The 19,500-nt window shown below is 51.8% G+C and overlaps 1 protein-coding gene across 6 annotated transcripts in view; it reads left to right on the top strand.

Annotated features, from left to right (window-relative positions):
* Window positions 1-19,259, top strand: part of Disp3 (dispatched RND transporter family member 3) — a 51,764-nt gene extending 32,505 nt beyond the window's left edge. The window contains exons 11-21 of one of the 6 annotated variants that reach the window (NR_149755.1): window positions 458-571; window positions 1,321-1,457; window positions 2,875-2,998; window positions 4,677-4,807; window positions 4,901-5,073; window positions 5,830-5,951; window positions 6,407-6,552; window positions 11,427-11,586; window positions 12,248-12,361; window positions 12,781-12,947; window positions 14,074-18,835. Coding sequence is in view for 3 of the 6 variants with exons in the window: in XM_006538859.4 (XP_006538922.1) it covers window positions 405-571; window positions 1,321-1,457; window positions 2,814-2,998; window positions 4,677-4,807; window positions 4,901-5,073; window positions 5,825-5,951; window positions 6,407-6,552; window positions 11,427-11,586; window positions 12,248-12,361; window positions 12,781-12,947; window positions 14,074-14,436 (1,870 nt within the window). In the remaining 3 variants the exon portion in view is untranslated. Of the gene's footprint in view, window positions 1-404; window positions 572-1,320; window positions 1,458-1,675; window positions 2,207-2,813; window positions 2,999-4,676; window positions 4,808-4,900; window positions 5,074-5,824; window positions 5,952-6,406; window positions 6,553-11,426; window positions 11,587-12,247; window positions 12,362-12,780; window positions 12,948-14,073 lie in introns of those variants that run through there. The other 5 variants (XR_390748.4, NR_154985.1, XM_006538859.4 and 2 more) reach the window with 5 other exon arrangements.
* Window positions 19,260-19,500: the final 241 nt, after the last annotated feature.

The following is a 19,500-nucleotide window of genomic DNA, read 5'->3' as shown; positions in this document are numbered from 1 at the left end:
GGCTCTCCTGGACGCCCCTTACTCCCTGGTCCCTGCAGTTCCTGGTTCTCAAAACCACAGCTTTCTCCTCTGCCGATGAGGTTGATAACCCCTGCTTCGGGATGGCTATGAAGACTGCTATTTTAAAGTGTGATGCCTCTCTCAGTTACACAAAAACTTTACCTGTAGGACTACCATAAGGCAAGCCATTGCCCAACCTTATCCTCACCCAATAGAATTGGGAAAGCCAATTTCCAAAGGGGACACATGGGAACATCGCTGCGTGTCTCCTTCCAGATGGAGACGTGATAAGCATTTGACATGTTCCTTGGTTTTGCTGAGTCTCCCTCAAACTGATGTGTGATGTTCACTGCCTCCAGCCTCTGGCCCTTCATAAATCCTGGCCTACCCTCCTTGCCTCCCAGGCGTGGCCAGAGAGGATCCCATGTCCCTGACTCAGTGGGCCGGTGGGGGGCAGGTCTGTTCCAGGAGAAGCCCCACAGCCTGCAGAACAATGTCAGGACATCCCTGGAGAAGAAGAAGCGAGGTTCTGGGGTTTCCTGGGCCAGCCGCACTGAGACCACTGCACAGGGTGAGTGGGTGGGGTCCGTCGATGCACCCTGGTACTCTCGTGTCTGCCTCTATGTGGAGAGCGGGTCACATCTAGAGCCTGTACTCCCGTGGGAACCAGAACCTGTGTCCTTGGGTCGGCTAAGGGGCAGCATATGTAGACTTCAGAACCCTCACTTCACCTCAGCCGCCCACCCTGACTAGAACTCCAGGCTTCTACCTACCGCAGCCTCCATGAGCCTGCTCTGGTCACCATCCTGAGAGTCCGTATGGGGGTGTCCTGGGCCTTGGCTCACCTCTCATGGGATCTCCATTAGAAAGGTTGCTGGGACAAATATACAAGGGAAAATAACCCCAGTGGATATTTATCTTTGTCCCTGTCACTCCACAGTATTGTCACCGTGTCATTAACAGACCTAGTCCCACCTTTCCCATTGATGGCAACACTACCCTACTCCATTGCTGCTATCTTCACCATCATGAGTATGACTCCATCTGTGACTGTTACCACCTCCCACCGCCTGCCACTAACTACCCCACCCTGTCATCGTCACCTGCCACCATCACTGCCACCATCCCACCCATGACTGTCACCTCCCACCATCCTTCCTACGGACCCTTTCTAGTACAGAGGGACAGCAACAACACCTGGGGATAAGCCTGAGACCAGCACTTACCTCCTCAGCCGACAGAGCCAAGGTGGGCTTCTGTCGCATCCTGAGGCTGCTATGGTCACCGTCTTCTCCTCTTCCATCCCTTGCTTACCCTCAGAGTCCATGAGCACCGTGTACATCTCCAAAGTGAAGAGCAAAGGCCACCCAGCGGTCTACCGGCTCTCTCTCAATGCCAGCCTACCAGCACCCTGGCAAGCTGTGTCCCCTGGAGATGGAGAGGTGCCCTCCTTCCAGGTGAGCCCATGCTGTCATGGCGTTAGGTATTGAGGAGGGGCTGTTGGTGCCATACTGGTGGATACTGGCCATGTAGGCAGGGAGCAGGGCCCTTGAGGATGGAGCTGTTCCTGGCACATGAGGGTCTGCCAAAGCAGTCAGATGGGTGGCGGGGTCTGCAGATAGAGCTGGGTTTGAGTCCTACCTCTGCCTTGTGTAACCTGGATGTTGTTGGGCAGGTGATTCAGTCTCTCCGAGCCTCGGTTTCCTGATCTACGGAATGGGGATATAAAAGACAATGTTGGTTGTACAGGGAACAAAGAGCTCTGTACCACCTGACAGTGGAGTGCAGTAACTGTCCACAATGGCAGCCCATAGTTCATCCCATCACAAAGAGATTGCCCAGAAGACAACCTCCCATGGCCACACCCAGATTCAGTGTCCCCTCAACAGGATCATTTCTGTTCCTTTAATCCTTCCCGCCATCCAGATGACTGGCACAGAGGAACTACCTATCACAAATGCCACTCTTCCCTTCCCTGGCCTCCCTTCTCAGGATGCCCTTCTCCCTCCCACCTCTCTCACCTGATGGTCCTATCTGACTGAATCTGGCCCAGCCAGAATCTGACACCATACCCACTGCCAACTCCACAAGGCCAAGGCCTTGCTCATCCTGCCTAGGCTCAGCCCTTAGATTCAGGCACAGAGCCTGTCCCAAGAAGACACCTAGTATCCTAGTTTTTCTCTTGCTGTGATAAAAAAATAATAATAATATCCCTGATGAAAAACAACTTAGAGGAGAAAGAGATTTACTTCAGCTTATAATTAATTGTAGGTTACAGTTCATCATTGTGGGGAAATCAAGGCAAGAACTTCAAATATCTAGTCCTATCACATGACTATGTGAACAATGAACAGAGAGAAATAAATGCGTCCGTGTTTACTCACTTGCTTGTGCTCAGCTCTATTTCTCCATTCTTAGACAGTTCAGGAGCCCCTGAATAGGGAATGGTACTGCCCACAGTGGGCTGGGTCTTCCCACATCAGTTAACTTGAGCTATCTTCCAAGGGCATGTCCACAGACGATCCCAATGTAGACAGTCCTTCATTTAGACTCTCTTCACAGATGACTTTTGGTTGTGTCAAGTCAACAGTTAAGGCTAGCCCACTAGAAAAGAAATGAGGTTCAGAGAGGAAGGGGGTGAAGGGAGAGAGGAGAAGTTGACCACTTTCAAGTTCAAAACTAAGCTTCTGAGCTCCGGGTACCAGGACAGGGTGGGAGATAGGCCAAGGAGGGAGGGGACAGACCTTGAGGCTGGGCAGGCTGAGGCAGCCTCCCCGAGTCACGTGTCTTGTCTCTGTCAACCCACTGCTTAGGTGTATAGAGCGCCTTTTGGTGACTTCACCAAGAAGCTGACCGCTTGTATGTCTACAGTAGGGCTGCTTCAGGCGGCGAGCCCCTCCCGCAAGTGGATGGTGACGGCCTTGGCCTGTGACGCCCGGAGGGGCTGGAAGTTTGACTTCAGCTTTTACGTGGCCACCAAGGAGCAACAGCACACTCGGTAAGGGTCATACAGATGTGGCGCCCAGACCACCATGGCTTCGCTTCACTTCCCTCTCTAAGAGTGTGGACACTGGCAAAGATGACTGGCCCACAATCCCCACTCCAGTTTGCCACATTTCCTGTCAACTCTGCAGGGTCACTATGGCCATCTGGATCTCATGGCCTTGGCAGTCATCCTCTGTACCCAGAACATTGTCCTCATGTCCTGGAGTCTTATGCCTCTGGATTCAAGTTTCTAGCCTCATGCCAGCTCCCAGGGGAAGATGTCCCTGTACAGAGCCCCTGCCCCATCCCACATCACCCCATTCAGACGCTCCATGCGGCACCTGCTGCTATTTCTGCCCCCAGTTGCCACCTGCAGTCATGTGGGTCTGGCATGTGACCGCTCCAGCCCCAGCACTGTGTCCCTCAGGCATTCTGAGGGATCCTTCAAGCTGCACTTCAAGTGGTGTTTGTTACGTGACAGGCTCTCAGTAGGTCTCTGCTGACTGGCTGAATGTGTGCCCACACTTCCTGTCCAAGGCGCTCACCCACTCTTAATAAGCAGCTGGCTTCCTGTGCCCATTTTCTAGGTTGTTGGGGAGTGACATAGGTTGTATCCGTTGTCGTTTCTGCTTTATTCTCAGTCTCTACCCCGTGGCACACAGCAAGTGACTCATGCTTGCTGAATGAGAGCTCCGTTCTCTACCTCATGGGTTCTCAAGTCCCCAGGGCAGTCTTGTCCCAGGCCTTACACCCTCGAGTTATAAACATGGCCTTATTTATCAGGGAAGGCTGCCTTGGCCCAAGTATCCAGTCACTAATTTTACAAACACCCATGTGGCTATGTGTCAGCGTGCCAGGGGCAGAATGGGGTAATGAGCACCTCCCCGGGAGACAGGCAGCTATGAGGTGGCAGCAGCTTCCTGGCAGACCAGGAGCCACACTCAGGAACATCTCAGCTCCCGTTTCAGGAGAGCATCCCAAGCCAGGTCTATACTGCGTGTGCTACCTGGAGATTGTGGTCTGACAAGGAACCAGTTTCAGGGCATTCAGCTCCCTGACCCTAACAGGTTGATTCCACTTGGAGTAGAGGGGTGAAGAGAGGAGGCAGCAGGTGGTGAGGTGGCTCTAGCTGGGTCCTCTTCCCACCTTAGCATCCCTGTCTCAGGGTAGATTGTCTACTCCTCAGCCCAGGGCCGGGCTTAGCACGATATGTACAGCCATGGCCTGGGGCCTGGCAGTTTCCTGGATCCAGTAGCAAACTCAAGGTGCCTTGAATCCTCAGGTTCAGTGGGTCAGTGGGTCAATGGGTCAGTAGGTCAATAGGCTGCAGGTGGAAGCCACTAAGGCTTTCCCTAAGTCCTTCCTGAACTCTAGGGGAGAGTTTTAAAGTGGACACTTGCACTTCCTCCCTTCTTGTGCTAGGGCAAGAGACTGAGAGCCAGAGGGAAGAGCCTTGATCAGGGTCAGGTTGGTCTTGGAAGAGGCGGAACTAAAACAGGGCCCCAGCCCCAGCCCCCAGCCCCAGCCCCAGCCCCCAGCCCCGGGCACCCTATGCCCCTGTGCTGGGGGAAAGCTCACCCTCCCTGGCCCCTGAAGTGACCTCTGTGTCTCGCCTCCTCTGACCTTTCCTGGACTTCCTAGCCCATGCTCCTCATCCCACCTCCTTTGACTTGGCCTCCCTGCCTCCACAGGAAGCTGTACTTTGCTCAGTCCCACAAGCCCCCCTTCCACGGGCGCCTGTGTGTGGCGCCACCTGGGTGCTTGCTCAGCTCCAGCCCTGATGGGCCCACCAAAGGCTTCTTCTATGTGCCTAGTGACAAAGGTACTTGGGGCCCGTCCCTGGGTGGGGGAGGCTGCGGGGAGCCTCAGAACCCTGGGCCTACCCTCAGTATTGGCTGTGACTCCCCTCCTGCAGTACCCAAGGCCCGCATCTCTGCCACCTTTGGCTTCAACCCTTGTGTGAACACGGGCTGTGGGAAGCCTGCGGTGCGTCCGCTGGTGGACACAGGAGCCATGGTCTTCGTGGTGTTTGGCATCATTGGACTCAACCGCACCCAACAGATGGACAACCACGTTATCGGGGACCCGGTACGGCCACTTTGGGCAGATGTGAAAGGTCACACAGCTGCAGCACACTCTTGACTACTACACAGCTCCTCTAGCCCACACAGAACCTCCACGGGCCTCTGAGGGAGCACTGCTCCCCTGGAGGGGGAGCACTGACTGAGACTTACTCAGGAATATGGGTACATTTGGGGACCCACACCGGCTGCCTCGTCTTCATTGGAGGCTAGAACAGATGAGAGGAATCCTGTGTGAGGCCTGTCCTCCTCTGGGGTGGACTCTGTATGTTGACATCACTGACCATGAGTGACTGAAAGGCCTGACAGGTAGACTTACAGGGTCACTAGAGGTCATATTTGGGTTGGACACAGGCATGGCAGGTACAGCCTGTGAAGGAACAAAAGGAAGAAGATGATGTTTGTGTTTCTGGTCAGAAGGCTACTGCACACATTCAGAGCAGGGGTGGGAGCCTGAGGAGGGGACAGGCAGGCACGCAAGATAGAGCTGGCTGAAAGCAAGGGAGAAAAGCATTAAGTCCAGTTGAGAGGAAGAAAAGAGGTGGGGACAAAGGGCTTCAAGGTAAGCTATTACCGGAGCAGAGGCACCAAAGGCGCCGAGCAAAGGGACTCATGGGTATCCACGTGAGGGTGTGATGTGGTGGTAACACAGGACAAGGGAGCTGCTGCAGGGTCTGTCCCCTGCGGTGGGGAAGGGGAGTTTGGGACTGAGTCCGCAACTCACTGAGTGCCCGGGCCGGTGTGTCTCTTTGGGAAAGGGCAGCGTCATCTACGACAGCAGCTTTGACCTCTTCAAAGAGATCGGGCACCTGTGTCGCCTCTGCAAGGCCATCGCGGGCAACTCGGAGCTAGTGAAGCCAGGCGGGGCCCAGTGCTTGCCATCAGGTATGTGTGGTCACGGCTGGGGACCGTGTGAGGTCATGATCCGCTTGATAGGACTAGATAATATGTGCCTAGAGTTTGGGTGTCTGTACTGGGGTGTGCCCATAAGGCACTCACAGCTCCGTACACACATTTTCCAAATGTGCACAGGCTTGCAGGAGAATCGGAATGCTGCCCGGGTGTGCTAGTGAACCGTATAGGTAGGTGGCCTCCAGGGGGAGCTCTTTCGGAATGGAGGACAAGTGGCTCGCCCAAAGGCTACTTGACTGCAGTGATCCAAAATGCCACTTTCCACCTCAGTGGAAACCAAGTATGGGTTGTAGGTCTCTCAATGACAACTGCCCGATGTTTGCAAACACACTGGAAGCTTGAGAGGCAGGTGACTATGTGCACCCAGGTGTAATGGACGGGATTGACCACTTTTCCCGCTGCAACCTCCTCTTTGCTTCTCCCTACAGGATACAGCATCTCTTCCTTCCTGCAGATGTTGCACCCCGAGTGCAAGGAGCTGCCTGAGCCCAACCTGCTGCCAGGGCAGCTATCCCACGGGGCAGTGGGTGTCAAAGAGGGCCGTGTGCAGTGGATCTCCATGGCCTTTGAGTCGGTGAGCCTGGGAGCCTCATGTAGTGTGCTTATCTTGAAGACATGTCCCCATCCACTCCTGTCCCTCAGCCCAGACCAGAGAAAGATATCCAGGCTTTGGCCCGAGGTCATAGTTAGCAGTTGACAGTGTCAGGCACCACCCAATCCAACTGCACATCTTCATGCTTTCTAACAACTGTAGGGATAAAGGAAGGCCAAGAGACTCTCCACGGTCATCTTCATCTTCTGTGGCTCTGCCAAAGAAGGTACAGGAACATGTGTACACAAACATGTACATACGTATACACACAGGCAATATCCCCTAACCTGGCTTCCCTGAGACCTGGCACTTTAGCCTCTCAGGCTTGACAAGATGTCCTGCTGCCTCTGTGTGGAAAGCAGGGGTCCAGCCTTTACCTGATCTTGGTGTAGTTGACTGATGTCATGGATCAGATCCCCAGTTCCCTCTGACCTCATATTCTCCACCTACAAAACAGGACTTAAAAGCCTTTCCCTAGCTGGGCAGTGGTGGCACACACATTTAATCCCAGCACTCAGGAGGTAGAGGCAGGCAGATCTCTGGGTTCAAGGCCAACCTGGACTACAGAGTGAGTTCCAAGACAGCCAAGGATACACAGAGAAACCCTATCTTAAAAATCAAAAACAAAATGAACAAACAAACACTGGAGAGATGGCTCAGCAGTGAAGAGCACTAACTGCTCTTTCAGAGGTCCTGAGTTCAATTCCCAGCACCTACAATAACTGTAGTCTCATGGGATCAGATGACCTCTTCTGGCGTACAGATAGATATACATGTAGATACAGCATCCATGTACATAAAATAAATAAATCTTTTTAAAATTTTTTCTTTAAAGCCTTCTCTCTTCTGGCTGTTATGGAGATAACACACTTTGCTGAGAGTGGCAGAAATAGTAACCAGGTGACAAGTTTAGGGGAGTGACTGATCTCAAGCCCCCAATGCAATCTCCCATGGTCAGTGTTACTTATAGTAACAGACCATGACGCCTCTGATCCAGGTCAGGTGGACTAGAGAGCCCTAACCCAGTGAGGACAATCCCAGGCTGAGTCAGAGTTGCCTTTTTTATTTTTTGGTAAAACATTCTATAAAACTTAGTACCTATATTAATTGGTTTTTCGTTGCTGATACCAAAAAGGGGGCAGGGGGAGAAGGACAGAGATAACTTATGAAAGACAAGATTTATTCTAATTCATGGTTTCAGAGGGTTCAGTCCATCATGAGAGGAAACACCTCGAAGTGATGAGAATGCCCCTGGTACTCCAGCCATCTCCTCTCTTGTTGCTCCTGGGACCCCAGTCTGTGGGACGAGTCTTTCTCCTTCCCTCAATATTTCCTAGAAGCCTACAAGTTTTCCTTGATATCTCTTGGGTGATTCTAAATATGATACCATTAACAATAAAGATAGCGTATCAGTTTGAGCCATAATCTTTTACCCCTGGTGCCCTCAAAGGCTCATGTCCATCTCACAATGAAAAATGAATGCTTAACATTTCTGACATTTTTCAAAAGACTTGACTTCAGAATCTCCTCAGAGACTCAAGGGAAGTTCTTAGCTGTGAGCCCCTGTAAAATCAAAAAGACAATTACAAGCTCCATGATCTATAGCTGTTTGCATCCTGTATTCATGCAAACTAGCATCATATTGATGATACCAAGGTCAACTCCAGCCCTTGGACTACAGCTTCAGTAGCTTCTGGTGCCCAGGTAGCTGAACTTGGGAAAACACTTCCCTGGGTGGCCCTGTGTTTGTCAAGGAAAAGTCTTTCAAGTGAGTGGTCATTCTCATGCACTGGAGTCTATAGCGAGTAGAGTCATAATTCCTGAGATGGGATTAAAGCTTGTCCTACTGTCCCAGCTCAGAGTGCTTGGGTTTTCCTTAATAATGCCAATCTCCATGACAACCCTGCAGCTTTCAACTAGCTTCCTTTGTGAACAGACTGCATATTTTTCAGATCCTTCTGTTATGTTTTTGTTTGTTTCATCCTAATTTTTACTGTAAATCCAGCTAAATGTGGGTAGCATTAACCATGTCACAGCTTCAGTGTTATGCTGTCTTGAAATGTCCTCAATCAAATTAATTAATCCTCCACCTTTAAATGCCTCCTCTCAAGTGTTTTAATGTCATTTCCAGTGCTGTTTGTCCTATTCAGAGTTTATGTTGCTGCAATGAAACACCAAGACCAAAAAGCAAGTTAGGGAAGAAAGGAATTATTTGGCTTACAGTGTCACATCACTGTTTATAACTAAAGGATGTCAGTACAGGAACTCAAATAGGGAAGGAACCTGGAAGCAGGAGCTGATGCAGAGGCCACGGAGGGGTGCTGCCTCCTGGCTTGCTCTCCATGGCTTGCTCAGCCTGTTTTCTTATAGAAGCCAAAACCACCATCTCAAGGATAGCACCGCCCTCAATGGGCTGGACCCTCCCCCATCAATCACTAATTAAGAAAATGCCCTCAGATGACTCTAGCCTGTGACAAGTTGACATTAAACTGTCCTGCACACTGTTATAAAATACCCTGACAAAAGCAACTCAAGAGAGAAACTTAAGTTCACAATCCCAGGTTACAGCCCATCCTAATTAAATCACAATGACAAGAGCTTAAGACATCTGGTCAACCTGCACTTGTAGTCAGGAAGCTGAGAACAATGAATGCATGTGTGCTTGCGCTCAGCTTTCCACTCTTTAAAATTATTATTATTAGTAGTAGTAGTAGTAGTAGTAGTAGTAGTAGTAGTAGTAATGGCGTTTTCCCAACATGCATGTCTGTATACCACAAGTATTCATTGCCCACAGGGGGCAGAAGAGGGTATCCAGTACCCTGGAACTGTAGTTACAGATGGTTGTGAACCACTCTGTGGGTGCTAGGAGTCAAACTCAGCTCTTCTGCAAGAGCAGCTGGTACTCTTAACTGCCCAGCCATCTCTCCATCCCCTCAGCTCTATGCTAATACAGTTCAAACATCTCTACTGAGACAATGGTGCCACCTCCAGTGAGTAGATATTATCTCATTAATGTGCTCAAGCTGATCCTCCCACAGATATGCCCCAGGCCCACCTAACATAGACAGGCCCTCACTGAGAGCTTCTTATCAGGTGTTTGTAGGTTATCTCAAATTGACAATTAAAAACATCCATTACAGGGACATAGACAAGATGTATACAATGATTTACTGTTGTTATTTTGCTAGAATATTACATGAGTGGACTCTACCCTAATTCCCAATAGACTAGTCTATTCTCAACTAGACTCTAGTCTAATTCTCTAGTTCTTTGCTCCCATCTGAAATGTCAAGCACACAGTCTTTACCACCCACATTCCTGTCTGCATTCTGGTCTTCCAAAATCCCACCAAAATGCCCCAGTAAGCTCTGCTTAGAATTTTTCTAGTCCTCGGCTCCAAGCTCTCCCAGATTCCTCCTACAACCTCTAGGAACCTCAGAGCTGCATGATCAGACATAGTTACAGCAACCCCACTCCTGGTACCATTTTTCTGTATCATTGGTATTTTATTACTGTAACCCAAATTATTGACTGGGAGTAGGGAGGAAGAATTTAGTCCACCACAGCCAAGGCAGTGTGGTAGAACAGAGTACTACCTGCCATGGTGGGCCATGAAGCAGAGGAAGAATGTTGACATTCTAATAGCATGTTCCTTTTAACATTTTATTCAGTTTAGGACCCCAGCCTGTGGAATAGTACTGCTCACATCCGAAATGGGTCTTTTCCTCTCAACTTTTTTTTCCTCTTTTCCTCTAACTCCCTGAAAATACCCTCAACATATCCGGAGGCATGTCTCAACAAATCCTTGTCGATTCTAAATTCAGTCAAGTTGACAACAGAGATTGGCCACCCCACATTTAAACCATTTTTGTGACATTAAAAATCATTGCCAACTGGGCAAGGAGGCATGCAACTTTAATCCCAGTGCAAATTGATTTCTGTGAGTTTGAGGCCACCCTGGTCTAGATAGGGAATTCCTAACCAGCCAGGAGACCCTATCTCAAAAAAGAAAGGAAAGCGTATTGTCACTGTTGAGACCATCCATCTGCAAAATGTCAATCTCCAAGTTCCTACCCTTCCTCCCAGCCCTTGGCAACACCATGCTACTTTGTGTGTGTGCTTAACTACGCTGAGCATATCACACAAATGGAATCCAACAGATTTGTCCTTCCCATGAGCATCAAGTCCTTCAAGGTCCAGCCATACTGTAGCGTGTGGTGGAACTGCCTTCCTTCTCTGAGGCTGGTGCCACAGTCAACTTGAAATTAGAAATGTTCTTGATCATCTCAACCATCCACCACAGCATCCCCTGCCAAGCTGGCCCTCGGTGCACGCGTGTGTGCACACACACACACACACACATACACACACCTATGGGTAAACATGCTGAGGCTGAGACTGTTTCATAGGAATAGCTGAACAGAGTCAGGGAGGCAACAGAGCAGAAAGTCCTAGATCCCTTTTAGGACGGTGTACTGTGGCCTAGCAGGCTGCCCAAGACCCTGTGTGCTTGCATCCTCAGCCAAGAGTCAGACATCTGACAAGATATACTGAGAGCTGTGAGGAAGGCTGGGAAGGAGGGTGCTTGAGAGCCCAGAGAAGGCCCATCTTGGACAAAAGGGATGCTCCTCCGAGGAGATGGACCCTAGTCATGTCTCAGGGTCATGTGGAGGGGTTCCTGCATAGGCAGAGTGGCCCATGGGAGCATGGCATATTCTAAGAGAATATTATGTTGAGAGATCTCAGGGTAGTGGATGGGATGGCTCAGCACCCACATCCTCACTGGTGGCCAGAGTAGCTGTCCTTAGGAGCTGCAGAGCAGACCCACTAGTCTCACCACCCTGTGTCCCCTACAGACCACATACAAGGGCAAGTCCTCCTTCCAGACCTACTCAGACTACTTGCGTTGGGAGAGCTTCCTCCGGCAGCAGCTGCAGACATTCCCCGAGGGCTCAGCCCTGCACCGAGGCTTCCAGACCTGTGAGCACTGGAAGCAGATCTTCATGGAGATCATAGGTGGGTGTGAGCCTACCCCTCCCCCAGGCCAGGTGGTGGGCAGCCACACAGAGGCAGCTACCCACATCGAGAGCACAGCGTGGTCTCTCTGGGCAGCTCTTCTGTTACCCCCGAGTCCTGGGTTAGAACCTCAGTCAATGGACATTTGGCAGCCATTGACGAGAAGCCAGAGTGTGGGTCCTCTCCTGCCGGTTGCATCTGTCCATGTATGATCTTGAATTTGGCCACCTGGAAAGTAACACTGGGGCCAATGAGATGGCTCTGTGGATAAAAGCCCTTGCTGTGCAAGCCTGGTGGGCTGAGCCAACCCCTGAATCCCACAGTGGAAGAAATGAACCGCTGCACAAAGTCCTCTGACCTCTACACGTGTGCTCTGGCGCATGGGCACGTGCCTGCACACATACAATAATAATTTTTAAAAAGTATGTCATGGCCCTTCCTAGGCCACCGCTCTCTGGGGGCATGTTTAACTTCTCAAGCTCCAAATAAAATTCACCTGTGTGCAGTCCACACTGCAACAGGGAGGCCATGTGCCTCGGGGTGGCCAAGCTGCTGTGACTGGCACTTCGTACAATGCTGGTGACCTCTGTATTGGGGGAAAGGGGAGCTTCAGTCTCCTTGCCCTGCAGCCCCCTGAGCTCCCTTCTCTCATACTTTGCAGGGGTACAGAGTGCCCTGTATGGCCTGGTCCTCTCTCTACTCATCTGTGTGGCTGCGGTGGCCGTGTTCACCACCCATGTCCTCCTGCTGCTGCCTGTGCTCCTGAGTATCCTAGGTATGTGTGGCCAGGGTGACGGTGCACCAGGGATGGCATCGGCCAGGGCACATGGCAGGAGACAGCAGGCCGGGTGTGGGTATGTGGTTGGTGGGACAGTGGGACAGGCTGGTGGGGGTTGGGATCAAGTAGGGGTCTTCCCGTCCTCAAGGCAACGACTTTCTCTGAGCCTCTGGCCACCCAGTCTTAGCAAAGGCCTCGTTGCAATCCTCACCCCTATCTGTCTGTGGCATCCTGTAGGTGTGACATGTTGCTGTGTCTGCGTTCTCCCTCTTTCCTCCTCCCTCCTCCTGTCCCTTCTCTACGCCACTGAGCACCAGCATCCCTCTTGACTCCAGATGTCTCCATTCCCCAGGGACCCTCTAGTACCACATGGGTGGGAAAAGGTCTAGGCTATACCCTTGCCGTCCCTCTTACAGGCATCGTCTGCCTCGTGGTGACCATCATGTACTGGAGCGGCTGGGAGATGGGTGCTGTGGAGGCTATCTCCCTGTCCATCCTGGTTGGCTCCTCTGTGGATTACTGTGTCCATCTGGTAGAAGGCTACTTGCTGGCTGGGGAGAACCTACCCCCACAGCAGGCTGAGGTAAGCAGCCCCCATGTACGCCTGACCCCTGACTCAGCTCCCACCTTGGGACAATGGCAGGGCCCCTAAGGACAGATGGACACCCCCATACCAGGCAAGCCATGTCTGATGACCTGTTCCCAAGACTGCAGTGTCTCAATCCTCAGCCCTAGGTGCACGGGGTGTTTTTCCAGTCAGGAGACCACAGCCAAAGCTTGCCGTGGAGCTAAGGAGGGGATTGGGGGTAGAGTTGTTCTAATTAAATACCTATTGCCGTGATAAAGTAACCCCAACAAAAAGCAGTTCAGATGAAGAAGGGTTTGTTTGACTTATAATTCCACTTTGTAGCCCATCGTTATGGACAGATTAGGGCCAAAGCCTCAGACGTCTAGCCGCATCCTTCTTTAGTCTGGAGCAGAGAGAAGCTGAATGTGTGCTCTCTTGCTTGTTCGCCCGCTCGCTCGCTCGCTCGCTCACTCACTCACTGGCTCACTCTCTTGCTTGCACTCAGCTTGACTAATCCACTGCCACACAGTTCACAATCCCCTGCCTAGGGAATGGTACCACCAATGGTAGGCTGTGGCCCCCTCAACCCAACCCAATGTGGACAGCCCCTCACAGAGATCCTTCTCCCAAGTGATTCTGGGATGTGTCAAGGTAACAACTAAATCTAACATCCACAGTTTCATTTTTTTTCCTATTTTGATGTGAAGACTTATAAAATTAAGACTGACTAAAATCAAGTCATCTACAATTTTAATCATTTTTTGGTTAGAAGGATAGAGTAACTCCAGTCAGAGCTCCCATTTTTGAGGATCCACCATGCTTACCCTCCTGTCCTACAGCCTATCAGCATGGGATGGGAGCCTCTCAGGCAGAGCTAGCCTGGGGCAGCAGTATACGCTGGTGTACCCCCACAGTCAAGCCCCAGCTCTCTCTCTCTCTCTCTCTCTCTCTCTCTCTCTCTCTCTCTCTCTCTCTCTCTCTCTCTCTCTCTCTCTCTGTCTCTCTCTCTGTCTCTCTCTCTGTCTCTCTCTCTGTCTCTCTCTCTCTGCCTCTCTCTCTCTGTCTCTCTCTCTCTGTCTCTCTCTCTCTCTGTCTCTCTCTCTCTCTCTCTGTCTCTCTCTCTCTCTCTCTCCTGTCTCAGGATCCCAGCTCTCAGCGCCAGTGGAGGACCCTCGAGGCTGTCCGGCATGTAGGCGTGGCCATCGTGTCCAGTGCGCTCACCACCGTCATTGCCACCGTCCCACTCTTCTTCTGCATCATCGCCCCGTTCGCCAAGTTCGGGAAGATCGTGGCACTCAACACAGGCGTGTCCATCCTCTACACTCTCACCGTCAGCACCGCCCTGCTGGGCATCATGGCTCCCGGTTCCTTCACCCGGACCAGGACTTCCTTTCTTAAGGCCCTGGGTGCTGTGCTGCTGGCAGGAGCCCTAGGACTGGGTGCCTGTCTTGTGCTCCTGCGCAGTGGCTACAAGATCCCCCTGCCCAGCGGGGCCACGCTATAGCCCTATGCTTGCGTCCAGACTCACGCAACTTGCCTTGCAGCGGGGGATGAGACATCTGAGACCCAGAGCTGTGGGGCCACACCACCTTCAGCACAGCTCAGACTGGAAGTAAAGTCAGATACCCCTATACTATCTGGGCCCCTTCACTGAAGTTTGCCTGGCCCCTCCTCCTATACCTGGTCACCACCAAGCAGGTGGCTTCCTACCGGGGTCTCCTCTCACTGCTTCAGTGTTCGTGACTTGCTTGGGTGGGCATTTCAGGACCAACTATTCTACAGATGTGGAAACTAAAGCACCAGGAGGCAGGGACTGCACTGTGCTGGATCAGGGCAGAGCCAGAGTTGTCTCAAAGCACAGGTCTCCCTGGGCCTTTGGCAGGAAGAGCACAGCAAATCCAGGATAAGGGGCCCACCCACCCCCCAGCTCTATGCAGCCAGTGCTTGGTCACCCTGCTGTGGGCCAAGCCAGCAGAGACAGAGGCACTTCTCGGGATCATGCATGTCCTAGCCCAAGCCCCAGCCTTCGGGGCACCTCAAAATCCCTCCCTGGAGTTGTGGCTCTACTATCCCTACAGATCCAAACCTCGGCACCCCCACTTGACTGAGAGTGAATGACTGGTGTGTGGCGGGGTGCTGCACAAATGGGGAGAAGCTGGCTATGCCTGCCGCCTGCTCGTGGCAGATGGTCCCTATTAAAGAGACGAAACTGCAGACCGCTGCTATTAACACAAGCATTTTCAGCCTCGCTGGCTCCATCATGTCCTTAAAATTGAAATAACTAAGTGTTCACATGCAGCCTGACACAGAGGGTGACACCAGACCTGGGTAGAAGGTGTCCAGTACAGAGATGGGAGCACTTGGGCTCAGTGTGAGGCCAGGGCCTCCTAGTGGGAAGTGGGTGGACCCAGGAGATGTTTGTGCCTTTATGGGGTCCATCCGGACCCACAGTTGAGCATTTTTAAAAGCTTGGCATTGTGACAGCCATCAGACTTCTTCCTGGGCGTAGACGTTGTGCTTTTTGGGTCTTAGAAAGCTGGACATAGACCGAACAGGACAGTTCGGGGATCAGGCTACATCCCTGAGGGTGAGAAAGGACTCCAGGGTGGTCTACACACCAGCTCACATGGTCACCAGTAGATGTGCAAGGGGAGGCTGGGTGCAAGACTGAGACCACTGTATCCTTGCCTAGTTGTGCTGGCGTGGCGTGGTGCCCAGTGTTTGTTGAGGAAATCTCAAACCTTTAGACCCACCATCCACAGTGAAGAAATGAAGCGATCAAGCGGGTACTGGCTGGCATGTGACACAACAGACGCTCTTCTTGGAGTTGGTATTCATTCCCTGAGGCACCATGATGGCACCACAGATGTCTGCAGCAGAAGACCCTCATCTCTGACGGCAGGGCTGTTCCCTCCGGGAACCCAAAGAAGGGATCTGATCCAGGCCCGCTGGCTGCTGGGCATCTGCTGGTCTCCGTGTGTCTGTCATTTCATGTCCACATTCCTCTAAGAGGGACATCTGTCATACTGGAGTTGGCCCCACCCTAATGACTTCATCTTAACCTGGTTGGCTATAGAGACTCCGTCCCACCCCATAAGCTCCTGTCCCTGGGGACTAGGCATTAGGATCCCAGCATACTTGGGAGGCAGGGTCATTACACACACAGGAGTCAGCTCAGTTTGAGACAGGGTTTCTCTGTGTAGCCTTGGCTGTCCTGGAACCTGCTCTATAGAGCAGGCTGACCTCAAACTCAGAGGTCCATCTGCCTCTGTGCTGGGATTAAAGGCAAGCGTCACTGTGCCTGGCAGGAATAAGTTCTTTTTCTAATCATCAGGTGTAGATGCATGCAAGGGAGCCGAGGCCTGAGCAATGGTTTTTCCTGGACCCTGAGCCTGACCTGGAGCCCAGGTGTGTTCTAAAAGCACATCCCCAACCGCCAGAAAAGCCTTTCACAAAGGCAGACAGTGTTGCTAGAGAGTTTGGAGGCTGTAGTCAGACCAAGGGGCCTACTCTGGAACTCTTGAAGCAAGTTCTTCAGTCCTCACTTAGTAACGCTGGAGCCCTGGGAGGCTTGTCACTGAGGGGAAGGTCTCAGGAAGCAGGCTGGCTCCGACCCAGGGCCTCAGGATCCCCTTGTGTACAGGGTCCATGAAACTGACCACAACGTGGAGTGTTGAGAGGTTAAGAGAGTTGGGGGGAGGGGCCTGTCAGATTGACAGCATATTTCAGGATGGATGTCGGCAAGCTCTTGTTCTGAGATCTTCCCAGTAACTCGGTTTAATTTGGAGCTGGGTCGTTTGCATGCTGTCCACATGATGCTTGGCTCAGGGAGATCTCTGCCTGGCCCAGTTAAGGGCAGACCTCTACCTTTGCAGAGAGCTGTGTAGGTGTAGGAGGGCGGAGGATGGAGGAGACAGACTCAGGCTCAGTAGCTTCTGCGCGACTCTGTGACCCGTGGGACTACCGTCAGTTTACAGATGATGAGTCTGGTTATCAGAGAGGGCAAGTGAATGTGCAGCCTGGCCTCTGGCCATGCTCACTGTCTCTCTCCTACAAAGATGGCATTCTGAACACCCAAATTGTCTCTTCTCAGCCCCACTTCCCTGGCTGCCTTCCTTCCTGGAAGCGCTGTGTGGTGGCTGATAGACTTAGTTCCCACCTGGGCCTCCCTGGGGCAGGGACAGGCCTGGGAAAAGGAGGTGGTGACAGTTTGGGTGCCCTAGGGAACTTGGGCCACACAGCTGTCTGCCTCTTTAATCCCCTTCATCTTCCTCGTAACTGTTGGCACCACCGGGTCCCAGAGGCACCAACTCCCGTGAATAGAAGCTTGACCTTCCTTTGACAACGATGTGGGCTGCAGTCTTAATGAGCTTCACTGAGCTTAATGAGATCTCTGTTCACTTGAGCTCCGCATCCCAGGATGTACAGGCGTCGACATGCCAAGGTGACAGTCCTGTGTGGAGGAGGAGCCAAGGGCGTGAGTGGGATCTGAGTGAATGAAAACCCTTCACCAACCAAGCATCCCATGGCCCCCGCTTCTCCACTGAGACCAGATGTCAATGGCAGCTGCTTTTAGGGGGTACCTATTCTGCTTTTAAGGGGTGCCCCCTGCCCCTTTGAAAATGCCCAGTGTGCCTCAAGAAAGTGTCTTTGTTGTGTTCCATTAAGGAAGCTGCAGTCAGAAGCTGTTTCTATCCCCTCTAGCTGACCATAGCTATGAGATGGACAGAACTATGCCCACCTCCACATCTGCCAAAAGATGCTGTGTTCTGTCCTGGGGAGAGTGGGGGTGCAGAGCATGCTTTTCCAAATAGAGGCCACTTTCTATCTGGTTGGTAGATTTAAAAGTTTTGAGGTGAGGCTGTGGGAAAGCAGGCTTTTGGGTTTCGCCTGTGTAATCTGTTCAGCCATGCAGAACAGTTTGTCAGTAGCAGAATTATAGCCACGCCTCCCTTTGGATTCAGCACCCCTGTCCTGCAAATTGAAGGGTAAACTTAACCCTGTCAGAGTGCAGAAGGTGTGCATTGAAGACCAGCCTGGCTTATCCATGAACCAGAGACCCACACATCCAACAGCATCAGCACAGGGACGGGAAAGTGAGCTATGTAGGTCTGTGCTCTGTGGCTGAAAATGAACAAGGGTGCTTCCTCCGTTGGGGGATGGAAAAACTGCCAACGAAGATTAAGTGAGAGAGAGAGAGAGAGAGAGAGAGAGAGAGAGAGAGAGAGAGAGAATGTAAAACTATGCAGCTTATGTGTTTGAAAACGACCCAAGCAGGGGCGAACGTGTGCACATTTTTGTTTGCATGTGCATTAAATAATCCTGGAGAAGAATACAAGGAGAAACTGCAACAGTGGTTACCTGTGTGTGCAAGGAGGGGGATGCTACTAGGAGGCAGAAACCTCACCATAAATCTCTGTGTGCTCAGGTGTTCCAACTGCAGGAATCGATTGCAGAGATGATTTTCTTGTAAAGAGAGGGGTGGCTGACACTGGCTTCTTGGGAAACTCACTCCAGCTTCAGGAGGAAGGAGAGGAGTCTCCCCGAAAGGCCCTAACACAAGCTGACATTTGTTACATCTGATACCCTTCCAGGAGCTGCTAGTGGCAATGTCTGGTACCCTGCCACCTTCTCCAAGCAAGGTCAGGGCTGGAGCTAGAGAGGCTGAAGTGGTCAAAGATGGTGGCCTGATGCAGTCCCTGGCCCAGGTGTAGACAAGTGGGCAAGGAGATGCTCAGATCGGGCAGCCCTGGGTAGCAGGTCAGCTGGGCTCATTGCCCCCTGAATGTTCTCACAGTGTCACCCTCATCCTGCCTCTGCTGGCCTTGTGTCCAAGCAAGTCACACATTCTGTCTTTACATGCTTGCTCATCCGTTAAATAGAATAATACCCACTGAGCGTGGCCTTTGTGTTTCAATAAGATGATGTTTGCCCAAGCGGTAGCCACGGTAATACCTGTCATGCCATCCTCCCTGCCGTCCCTCTTATCAGACAGGTCTCTCCCAACCCTGGGTAGATGGATGTGCTTAGCATTCCAAAGCTCTTCGGTAAGCAGGAGCTACCCTCCCCGGTCCCTCTGACTGGGGTGGAATATGCTTCCTTGTCCTATGGACAATAAAATAAGCCTGCCTGTGGGACCCATGCTACTCAATGGGATATAGCAAGCAGGGAACAGTAAAGTCTTGAAATACTGCTGTGCTCTGTGTTTTGTCTTTCTGAGTTAAAGGGCATGGTCCCCAACCTTACTGGCTCCAGGAAGCTGAGATGCCAAGCCATGATCAAGCAGAGATCAGACTCCCTGCCAACAATAAATGATTAATATTAGAAGACCCTGTGTTTGGGGATGTTTGTTATGCAGCAGTATGACAGCAATAACTGACTGAAGCACTACTGCCTGGAGCCTCTAGAACTAAGCTGAGGGTTCCTCGGGGCTCTGCAAGCTCTACCCAATCATGCCCCCATTATCATCTGAAGCCACACCCTCATTTTTGGCTCTCAGGCCTCTGTAACCAAACTTCACCCCTAACACGTGCGGTGCTATGACTCACCCCCAGCCTTTCTGCAGCTG

This window comes from Mus musculus, chromosome 4 (genome assembly GCF_000001635.26).
Source record: "Mus musculus strain C57BL/6J chromosome 4, GRCm38.p6 C57BL/6J".
NCBI classification, from domain to species: domain Eukaryota; kingdom Metazoa; phylum Chordata; class Mammalia; order Rodentia; family Muridae; genus Mus; species Mus musculus.
Note: the sequence above shows the minus strand (reverse complement) of the source record. Positions and strands in the feature narration are given on the sequence as shown.